Source organism: Phalangium opilio, unplaced genomic scaffold, assembly GCF_054372755.1.
Source record: "Phalangium opilio isolate 3A_F unplaced genomic scaffold, DU_Popi_V2 ptg000039l_1, whole genome shotgun sequence".
NCBI classification, from domain to species: Eukaryota; Metazoa; Arthropoda; class Arachnida; order Opiliones; family Phalangiidae; genus Phalangium; species Phalangium opilio.
In genome coordinates, this window is record NW_028324162.1 from 3,330,753 (window position 1) to 3,342,595 (window position 11,843).

At 36.9% G+C, this 11,843-nt stretch overlaps 1 protein-coding gene across 1 annotated transcript; it reads left to right on the forward strand.

Moving 5' to 3' along the window:
- Positions 1–416: 416 nt before the first annotated feature.
- LOC149681278 (degenerin mec-10-like) lies at positions 417–5,829 on the forward strand. Its single transcript, XM_089834508.1, has 9 exons — positions 417–607; positions 668–759; positions 840–1,012; positions 1,073–1,171; positions 1,643–1,757; positions 1,826–1,896; positions 1,963–2,049; positions 2,689–2,769; positions 5,698–5,829. The coding sequence occupies exons 1-9, from the start codon at positions 417–419 to the stop codon at positions 5,827–5,829; spliced, it is 1,041 nt and encodes a 346-aa protein (XP_089690634.1).
- Positions 5,830–11,843: the final 6,014 nt, after the last annotated feature.

Below are 11,843 nucleotides of genomic sequence, written 5' to 3' on the forward strand. Positions count from 1 at the left end.
TGATCGTATCCCTTAAATCGAGTCGAGACCAAGCCAACTTGTTTATTTGTTGGTTGGGTCTATTGGTGATTGTTCATGAAGGGCTACAGGTGGACCAATTACAACTGATTCTGCAATTCCTCCTCCATTTTTGGCGTCCCACCCAACCTGAGTCGTTCCACAGTTAACGCGCCTATTTCGCATCCTCCCCCATCATCCTTGGTTTTATTTACTCCTAAGACTAATAGATAGTTACATTACTGACGTTAAACAGGCAAGAAAGAAAAGTTTCTATAGAACGTTTTTAATGTTTGAAAAGGATACTTTTAGTATAAAAAAACCTAAGTAGAAATTAGGTTATGAACACGTTGCTCTTCTTAACAACAAGAAAATGTGGTAATATCCTGTAACAAGAATACGAGAAAAGGCTCCTAAAAATGCAGGTTCTTAATGTGTTTGATTGCGATCAAAATCCTAACCGGGTGGAGTTAAGCGAACAGGAAAGGGAATATTCTACTTATTATCAGGCAGTTGCCAACATGAATAAAACTCTACGTATTTCTGCTGGAATGGTAAAAAGCCTAGTTATCAGTTCCTGTTCTTACGCTTTTCGCGAGTGCAACTGGAGGTATATAACAATCAAAACTTAATGTTATGGAACAATTAAATAAGAAATGAATTGTTACAGTTCAATTATTGAGCTGAATAGTCTAGAGCTAGGAACCTGTCTGAAATGGATCCCGAACAAAAAAAATAATCCTTCAGTCGGAATTAATTCAGGTTTTATTAACTATTTTATATTTATTGGCGTTCAATCGCCATTATTTAACTACCACCTTTGTAATTATGTTTTGGTACAGCGCTAACAATCAATTTCAATCTCCATCGAATTGAATATCATTTGACCAAATATATTACAAAGGAGTTTGGCATGCGAATTTCAGTCGGACCCCCTCATCCTTATCTCGATTTAGAAAAAGAAAACAATGTGTTTTTAAGGGACAAAACTACTACCATCATATCCATGAAACAAGTTCGCTTTGTCGGCACAATTTGGAAGGGTGAAAATTAATACTTGGTTTTTTTATTTTAGACTACTATTCGCCGTTTGAAATCGCCTTACAGAGATGACTGTATGGACTACAAAGACCAAACCCGAACGGTAGGCTTATACGTCGTTTGCAATATCCAGGTAAAATGTGGATCAGCCAATGGTTTTAAACGGTGAATCTCTATTAAATTAAGTTTAGGGAACCTGACTCATTTATAAGACACAACGAAGCCATCGTATACTTGATTAAGTTAATTGCATTTTTTAGAACTTAGGGTTTTAGGTCAACGTAATAAATTGGTCTAACATATGGAATAAAATTACGAACTTCCATAAACGGTAATTTCTAGAGATGGAGGTTACAAACTTATCAATACAGGGCAATTAATTATTGGCCATATACAAAACTCAGCGGTAGATATTCAATTTGGCTTTTTAATGGAAGCTTCCGGTAGAATATCTGTATCAGAATTCACAATTGCTATAGGCTAACTCTAGCAATTTCAAAAATACCAAAACTCAAATGTAACTTTCTTGCTTTTAATTTTCTGTCGATTACAAATGTTCAACCTCTCCTTCACGCTTGGTCTGCTAAACTTCGATTGGGCCTAGGAATGCATTAATGCGTGCATTCAGAGAGTCAACCTGAAGAGATGCGGTTGCTTTGACCCAATTATCAAAGAAATGGGAAATTTTCCACCTTGTAATATATCTAATTTGAAAACTGGTATGCGAAATACACTTATTTCTCATCGATGTATTTATTGGACATTTATTTGAAATAATTATTTTCAGTATGTTGTCTCCAAAGCTCGAGTCAGTTAATTATCGAAAGAATAGAGGATTGTCGTTGCAACGGTCCATGTGTATAAGTACCTTATTTTATGAGCAAAAGTCGATTGACTTTGCCTTTTGCGAAAATAATAAACCAGTTAAATATTATTGGAACATTTTCCCGAAGCGATACCAAATATGAAATTTCTCTATCCTATCTCGAACCTGTTGATGAGGATGGATCGGTGAGTGCTCATTATTCGATTCAGCATGAAGTGAAAAGTCAAATGACGAAATAAATTACTATATTAAGTTTAACAATTATAAAAATACTTTCTTACATAGTAATATTTATTTTTTTTTCCTAAGAGTGCTGACTTTGGAAGGTAAAGAAATTTTCGTTACTCAATTCATGCTTATTTTTTGAACGTAAATTTTAAAATTCGAGGTTCAAGATTTATTTTTCGACACTTGATCAAGTTGTATACTCGACTCACCCAAAGTACACGGTGAGACATTTACTCGACTCACCCAAAGTACACGGTGAGACATTTACTTTTAAATTAAATGAATTAACAATCTATACAGGATGGCTTCGTTATTGTTGACTATAGCTTCTATGGTGTAGTATTATCGTACTCAAAATACTATTTTTCCTACTATTTCTTGTATGATAGGTGAAAAATAGGTATGAAATGCCATAGATTGCTATAATCGACATCATTTGTAACGTACATTTATAGAATGTTTCTTCCATGATATCGTAATGAAATCAATTATAGAATTCTTTTAACGAATATTTGAAGAAATTTTGGAATTTCCAAAAATTTATTCGTAGTACTGTAGAGGAAAACATTAACAACGAAATTTTAAATATTTTACAGATGCAAGACGTTTTAGGTGCAGTTGGTGGACACTTGGGACTTTGGCTTGGAGCTTCTATCTTAGCCTCATTTTCCAGCATAGTCAGTTACGCACAAAGAATATTTTAAAAATTTTGCTGTTAATTCTCTATAATAAGTATACTATATGTTTCGTTAACACCCACAACCAGCACGTTATTCGAAAAAAAGGTTCAATACAAAAACTTTAATTGCACATTCAAAATATAACGTTAAAGCTGGGATTTTTAAAAGTATATATATGTAAACAAAACGACTCAATCAAGCGGTCCAAAGGGTGCCTGGCCATAGCCATTTCACCAATTTCCTGACCCCTTTTAAGAATTGCTACTTCGAGTGTCGAGAAGTGGCCAAAATCACAAAAGCTACGTCCACGCATATTTACTGTGCACACAGCTTCTTGTAATATATTCATACATACTAATGCTATAACAGAACTGCGAAACGAATACGCGACTTTAACATACAAACGTATAAATTAAAGTACCAAACTTTAACCACATTCATTCATCGCGGGTTTTTCTTAATATTTTGAAAAATATTTCAAAAGAATGAAAAATTTTCTAAGCTAAAAAATGCAAAGAAACGTTCTAACTATTAAATTTTTAGTGTTAAAGTATTCTTATAGATCGAAAATATTTCGGAAATATTTATGCGGTTCAATTTTTAATCCTATAAGGTGAAATTTTATTTTTAGTTGATTATGAATTTTGACCGAGAACTCATGATTCTACGTAAATTTCAAAAATAGCACCAAATGTTTAGAGAAATCACTACGATAAAATCGTGTCAACATGGGTTCAAGCTTTGATCCAGACAGACAGAGGTTAAAAGCTAAAAAAGTGTAAATGAAAGATAAAATATATATTCAAGCCAGTTTAACATATCATCTAGTTTTGACACGTTTCCAATAAATTTTCCGTACATGTTTTATTCTAAAAATGATATTTTTCAAGATTACGGAAATATCCTCGTTCCGACTAATATTTTTCGTGTCCAATTCTGAAATAATTATTTCTTGAACTTGGTGTAAAAATAAATAATAAAACGTTACATATCGAAAATTCTCAATGGATTTTCTCGTTTTAAAATAAGGTCAATTCTGTTTTGAATTGTCCAATAGTGTTCAATTTTTTTAAACACCGTTGGGAAAGCATTCCATTGTTTAATTCCGGTGTATTTGACACACTTTTTCTAAATTAAGATGTAAATTCCTCTTCCTGACTTCTAGTGTTTTTAAAAGAATTTTGAGCAGGGAATCTTTCACCAATGTATGGGGGTACCTTCTCATTTCTAACCTTAACATCAAAATTAGTACATTTTTTAATATAAATATGATTTAGCTTATTGATTTGCGCCTAATTTCGTGCTAATGAGGCTGAAGATCTCTTTGGCATTTTCGGTATTAATCTAGCGCAATGGTTTTGCAATATCTGTATTCATTTTAAGTTAGTACTAAAAGAATAAAAGATATCACCATATTCAAAGGTAGGTCTAAGAATCGTCTTATACACTAATTTCAATGCGTAAAAATTTAGGTGGGACTGGAGCATGGTTTTAATAGCTATATACGTGTCTCAATGACAAAATCAATGTGACAATTCAATGTTAACATTTTATTCAGCCATACTCCTACACTGTTAGAGAAACATCTATATTGAACAAAGTGGCGTTCTTTGGACTGTTTCCTTACGAGCACAGCGTTTTGTTCGATACAGAACACTAAACGAGTGTTCAAAACAGAACACTAAACGAGTATTCAAAACTTAACGCAAAAAGAGTGTTCAAAACTGAACGAAAAACAAAATTCAAAACTGAACGTTCAACAAGTGTTCAAAACTGAAATTGTTCTTAGTTCTAAGACGCACGTTAAGTTGTTCAATAAAGAAATCGTGTTTGATACATCTGTTCTATTGCGCGCGGGTATTCGTTCATAAAAGAATTGGTGCTTTTTCGATGACTTACTGGGTTTCATTTTGAAAGAACTCGTGTTAAAAAAAATAAATTATTAGATAATTCGACCATGTAAAAAATGAAATAATAGGTCAGGCAAGATTAGCGTATAAAAATATATTAGCCTACTGATAAGAGGTCTTCTCGCACGTAAGGTTTTTAAGTTAAAGCAGTTCAGTTTTAGGGCTCGCATGTAAGATCCGGTATTGACGATGACGTCACGGAGAGGTATTATACTGTGTCTGTCACTGCGTTCTCAGTTGACAAATAGGAGGAAACGTTTTCGCAGAGAGATATTTTTGGCTTCTACTCCCATCCTTATGATTAAGATGTACGCGGCGTGTAACGTGGTTTTTATGCAACTTGAGTATTTTAGGGTAAGTGGGGCAGTTAGGTGAAATTACGTGAAATATTCATAACCATATTCCTTTAGACTAAAATAAATATAGGGCAATATAGCTTTAAAATAAATTCAGTAACCTTGCATACCGCCATATTGGCTTATGATTTAGAGTTTAATATGAAATTTACGTCCCCCGGGACTTGAAGGGTTGGTTAGCGGGAACCTAGCGCTGGACGCTGGATGAACGCTGGTAATCCTTTTGGCTCCACGGCGGCAACGAGGGGCTCGGGATTGCTTTGTGCGCACATCGTGGCCGTCCCCTCTGAGCTGTTATCTTATTAAGTTATCTGAGTTGTTTAGCAGTAGAAATCGTTTCGCACATACACTTTTGAGAAATAAAAGTCCCCCTGTCCTATTGACCCCAAAAACACCGAAGGTTACCTATCGTTCTTTTTGTCAAACATCTTAGACTTTATCACTGTCAAGGGATTATTGATACTTTATTATGAGATAGGAAACAGTAGGCAACCCTGTTGAACGTTTTAAAAGAAGCGACATTTAGTCGCGACACCAAGGTGCCCTGGCACCGACAATGACCCCAGAGGTAATATAATTAACACAGTAAAAGGCTACGAATATTTTTACTGGACCGAGTTTTCCCGCGCTTCTCGGGTTAAATGCTCATTGGTCAAAAGGTATGCGAAACTCATGACGATAAAAAGACTTGGGAAAAGAGAAGAGGAACAGAAGTGATAGAGGAGAGATCTCGAGGTCCTGTCTCCGGGATAAGAACTTTAGCAAGCGAGGCCATGGATTCAGTCCGATAAAAACGGAAGGACCCCATCTGCCCGGAACAGAAGAGCTGTAATCAAGCCAAATCTATCTGAAGAATGGGCTTACACCATACAAGCAGCCAAGGAAACAACTCCCACCGCGCGATAATCGCGCCCGAAAAAAAACGCGTATTCGTGACACCGCCACGCGATAAACAAAAGATTCCTGGGTTTCCGAAAGACGGACCAAATGTATATAAGTGTTAAGTGACTGTTTTTGTTTTGTTTTATATTATTATTATTTTGGAGGGGTTAGTAATAGGGTTGTATTTTTAGGAATTTTATGAATGTACAGAATTAATATTTAGGATCACTGATTATTGTTTTAAGTTGTTTTAGGTTAAGTTAATGCATGCATAAGATTGTAAGTTTAAGTTGCAGTTCAATGTGTTGCAAATAATGCATAGTAGAGTCATAGATTACATGGTAACCTTCCGTATCATTCATTGAAATTAGGCATATCCCTAGTTAATACCAATGGTAGATTCGCACCTCCCTAATAGTGTAGAGGTATGCGGAAGAACCCGGATGACATAAAATAAGGTAAGTTATTTTAGCGCAGGAATTAGCCGGATGCGATGAACCAAGGTTTGGTAAAGGTTCAAGGACACTGAATTAAAGGTTTATACTCATTGCTACGAAAGCTAGTTCCTGAAGAAAAAGACATCTCAAATTGGGGGCCCAGCCGGGATATGTTTAGTTCAAAGATTTTGCAGGTTTTATCGAATTCATAGAGGAAAGATTAACAGATTATTAGTTTTATGGGTTACGTAATTGCTCTTATGGTATATAAGCGTTAAGTATATAAAAGGACGATCGTATCAATTTCTACGAGGTGAAATTCGCTATATTTTTTTTAACATTGTGTATTAGTTATAGTATGGAAAGTTAATTTGGTTAGCGTGATACCATATGAACCAGAATATTTACTCTCGGTTCGATTCAGAATTAGTTCACGCTCAAAGACGGTCGCGAAGTGAGCGGTACCTTAATCGGGATAAAGTGTTTCGCACTCACACCCCTATTGTTAGCCCTACAGGGGGTTCCTCACCTGTGTATGCTAGTTCACAAACGTCGCGGAGTAATTCCCCGAGCAGAGTTGCTAGTTAAAGTAGTCAAGGTAATGTAAACCTCGGTAATCAAGCGTTACCACCTCAAAATATAGCAATGAATGTAGTTAAGGGTCAAATGGGGGTTCAGAATATTTCCCAAGGGGGGAGCAACCAAACTCTACCACCCCCAAACATAGCGCCGCAAAATGTAAGCCAAGTTGGGAATGCGGCCAATCAAGGTGTTGTTAGTATGGCCCTTTTTAATCAGTTGATGATAAAACTAGATTATCTGGCTAATCAGCAGATTATTTGACAAAATGCGATTAAAGCGCTTACTGGTTAGCTAGCGCAAAATAATCCGACGTCAAGTTCGGTCACCACTCGTTCCCCAGTGATAACACTTACAATAGCTACCCCCGTCACTTCTTCCAGTATGACGAATTCCTTTCCAAATATGGTTACGCCGACAATAAGCGTACCTCCGGCCACGACTGGTAGCTCCGCCGCGGCCCAAGTTTTTCAATCAAACCCTTTAGGTAACGTCCCTATGGTTTTATTCTCATCGCCGGTAGCTTCCCCCGTTTTTCACGGTAATCCTACGGATGCCGGGCCTAAAGACTTCCTACGGCGCGCTAGACAACTGGTGGCTACGTATAGTGTAGACGAGGCCACGTTTGTTCAAAAGTGGGTCCTCAGCATGCTCTTGGGTCCCCAGCATGCTCATGGGTCCCGCCTCGGATTGGTTTTATAGCGAGACTTTCGAATAAGGAAACGGGTTCAACACTTGGAGTGATTTCCAGACTAGACTGAGAAAGGAATTTGAAAGAGAAGGTGGGGACGATATTGTTAAAGATATATTGCGTTGAGAGTTCAGAAACCCCAAGAGTTAGTCGCGGAGTACACTGCTATTTTGAAGCTGTTTGGCCAGTTAAATAAGCCACTAGATACGATGGAACAAATAAGATTAATTTATCGAAATTTGAGATTTGAGCTTCAAGGGTATATAAAGTTAAAATTTATAGACAGTGTGCGCGAACTTACTGATGACGCCTCAAATGTAGAAAGATGTGTAGGAAGACGCCTCAAATGTAGAAAGATGTGTAGGAAAAGCCAAATTTGGTACGGTAGTTAGCCAAATTAAAAACGAAACTAGCGGGGGAACAAGGTTTTAAATCCTCAAAGCCCCAAGTTTGTTCCGACTTGCCAATCGTGTGGCAAAAACGGGCATACGGCGAACGTGTGCAGGAGTAATAAGCCAAGGGTTGAGACTATTAGCAAACCACAGGGGGGAGGAACTTACTATTACCCCGAAATTATTTGTTACAATTGCCATCAAGTGGGTCACAAAGCCCCGTGGTATAACAATCCTAGGGTAGAACGAAAACCGAGGACGGGAAACGAGCAATCGGAGGCTCTAAATACTCCTGACACAAAGTTGAATCAGTGCAAATCGCTGGTGTCAGATGACCCAATTAAGAGTATAACATTTAATATAAGTCCAAGCATTAATTTGAACCCCGATGATTGTTTGAACACAATGGATGAAAATCATCCAAGTCCTCAAGCTACTGAGGAAAATTCACACACTGATCTTGTAACCCAGTTCAGTAATCAGCTTGATTTTGAAAGTTTTATGGACTTAATTTTTTGTGAGGAAAAACTTAGGGATATAGAAAAGGTCAGAAACAGCAAATGAGTTTTTGTTAATTATTCTTTTTTTTTGTCAATTGAACACGATTTAAAAAAATTAATGATTTTTCATTCTATTTAATTTTTCAACTGATCAGTTTGCTCATAACTCTATTACAATTTGATTAAAATGTATTTTCAAACAATCGAACTATGACTACAATTTATTTAACAACAATTAGTTGATTTGGGTCATTTGACTGAAACAGGATTAAATAATGCTAATTCCTAATGTTGATAGTTAAGAGTATAATATAATAAATTTTAGGCCCATGAAAGAAAAAAAAATAATTAAATTTTGGCAGGGAAATTCCAAAGATTTAAGCAGTGAATGATCTTCTAAAGAATAATTGGTTCCTTAATAACTGCTCCAAAAATTCCTTAACGGATGTTGAAATTCCTTCATCATATCTCGCAGAGAGAGGGGATTGTCTATAGCACCCGTCTCATAGTCCATTTCGACGGGAAAAGGTTCAAACTGTTTGTCTCACGGAAGCCCGCGTGATTCAGCGCAGGCTATTAAGATTTAAAAGGCTTATCTGTAGCATTATTGGCTGTCAGTGTTATAATGGTAATAGTACGAGTAATAATAAATTCGTATTTCTGCACGAAAACTTATTGCTAACACGAAACTTTCACATGCATACTGCGGACGGTTTTATTGTTAAGCCCTCCAACACACAGACGCACTTACTAACGTCAGCGATTAGAGTTGGGTCTGATTTTTCTAATGGCGTTGATACCATAGCTGCCGGTACTCGCTCGAACCGTTCAACTTATGTTTGTGAATTAAGGTGGAAGTTCCCAATTGTACTCGAAAAAAGAGTAAACTAGTTCCCATTTTATTTCAAAAGTAAAGAAGCTATCGACAAACCGTTTTCTCGACAATTTTTAGTGAAACCTTACCTTGTTCCCAATATAAAACTGAGAATTTGACTTGCTTCAGTTAATTAATTAAAATTACTTTCTTAACTTTAATAAAATGAGGCTCAGTTCCCGTTTAATTTCGTTTCCAGTGAACCAATTTTCAAAATTTGAATTTTCAGATAATCTAGCCTAAATACATTCGTTTCTTGCAACAAAAACCATAAATTTGTTTTAATACTTAATTAGTTATTCACTAAAAACCACTTTTTTGTGATGAAATAATAGGTGGCACCATGGTCGCGATTTTATATTTTGGTTTAGGAATATTTTTTGGGGCGTGGACTTCGGTCCAGGCCCAACCCCACCCTTTTATAGACCCTCGCTGGTGGTTCCTGTCAGTGCAAGTGTACCAAAGACCTTTTTCTTGAAACGAATAAAGAATAGGCCAAACCGAGACCTTTCCCGGTTTGCCGTATTCTTTTCCACTGAAAAGAGATATGGTTTGAAGTTTCCCCCCTCAATTAGAAGAAGTTCAGGTGTTCGCCGTTAACTTGAAACGTCGCTGACTTTCAAAATGACGTCAAGAAAATAAAAAATAGTAGTAGTTTCAAGATCAGTGGCACCGTTCGGACCCCATTCCCAATTACGAAACCCCTTACCACCCCAGACTATAGGGTCCGCGCCCCGCGGCACAAGAAAAATTCATTGACAGGTCGTAAAGCTATTGCCGTCTCTGTATGTTTAGGCTGCATACATGCTTTTGCTATATTGAGATAGCAGTTCTATGGGGTATATATCATGGCCGTTGCTATTTCTGCCCGGGACCCGGGCAGAAATAGCCTATAGTCGACTAAATCTGCCCGGGTCCCGGGCAGAAATAGCCGCCCATTTATAGCAGACTAAAACTGCCCGGGTTCAGGGCAGAAATAGCACTTTAACTAAGGACCACTATTTCTGCCCAAAGGCATAAATAAGGATTAACCTATATACAGCTATATATATATAAGGTTCGGTAAACATAAGCGGGTGGGGAGGATTTAACTTAAATAAAAAATGATATAAAAAAACAATATAAAAAAGGGGGCAATAAAAAAACAATATAAAAAAAGGGGGCAATGTCACCTTCAATCTATGTAAAAAAATGAAAATTGGTTACTCGTAAAATTAAATTATTTTAGTTCATTTTTAAAACTGGCTGAGGAAGGACCGCGGTCCGAAAGCTCCCAAATTTGTAAAATTTTAAACTTCTAATAAACTTATAAAAATTTACTCCATGAAGTAGCAGTTCTGATTAAATAAACAACATTCGATATATATGCCCGGGTTTCAGAAATTTAGAAACCCGGGCAGTAATAGACGGCCCACAGTGGAGTGGCTATTTTTGCCCGGGTTAAAAATCCGGGCAGTAATAGACGGCCCACAGTGGAGTGGCTATTTTTGCCCGGGTTAAAAATCCGGGCAGAAATAGCCCTGAAACATTAGTCGACTATTTATGCCCGGGTAGCCAAAAATTAATTCAAGCCCGGGCAGAAATAGACGGTCCACAGTGGGCCGTCTATTTCTGCCCGGGTGAACAAGTGTTCTTTCCAACCCGGGCAGAAATAGTCTCCCTTTTATGGATGGCTATTTCTGCCCGGGTGAACAAGTGTTCTTTCCAACCCGGGCATAAATAGTCTCCCTTTTATGGATGGCTATTTCTGCCCGGGTGAACAAGTGTTCTTTCCAACCCGGGCAGAAATAGTCGCCCATTTATGGATGGCTATTTCTGCCCGGGTGCTCGAGTGTTCTTTCCAATCCGGGCAGAAATAGTGACCCATTGATGGATGGCTATTTCTGCCCGGGTGCTCAATTATTATCATATTTTTTGCGATGACAACAACCCTTTCTATAAGCAAAATAAAGCAAACTCCATTTATTTTTTATAAATTTTTAGTCTTTATAATATAGGCCAGCTATATATTTTTTCTCTAGAATTTAAATTTGAATGGAAGGGAGCGAGATCAACTTTCAATAGAACCGAACGTTCATAGATAACTTTTGATAATTGCTAGTGCAATTATGATATCCTTGTTATAGCGATATTATATTGTCCATTTATTCCAAAATCAATTTATTTTAACAATAAATATTCTTCAAAATGTTTGCGTATCAGTTTGGCTTCGTTATGCTTTTCGCCTTTTTCCCCATACCGGATTTTTCAAAGTTTATGAGGTTTGTCCCCCACCCCCAAGTTGACTTGAGCTTTGGAAAAAGTAACAAAATAATCATAAGCCAGGCCTTGAGATTTTCGTGGGCCACGGTTACGATATTGTATCAATAGCCTGCACTGTACCTTTCGTTCAATTTAATTGATTGTTCGTGCAAACATAAGAAATGCATCAATATTAGTGAAGTTTTCAG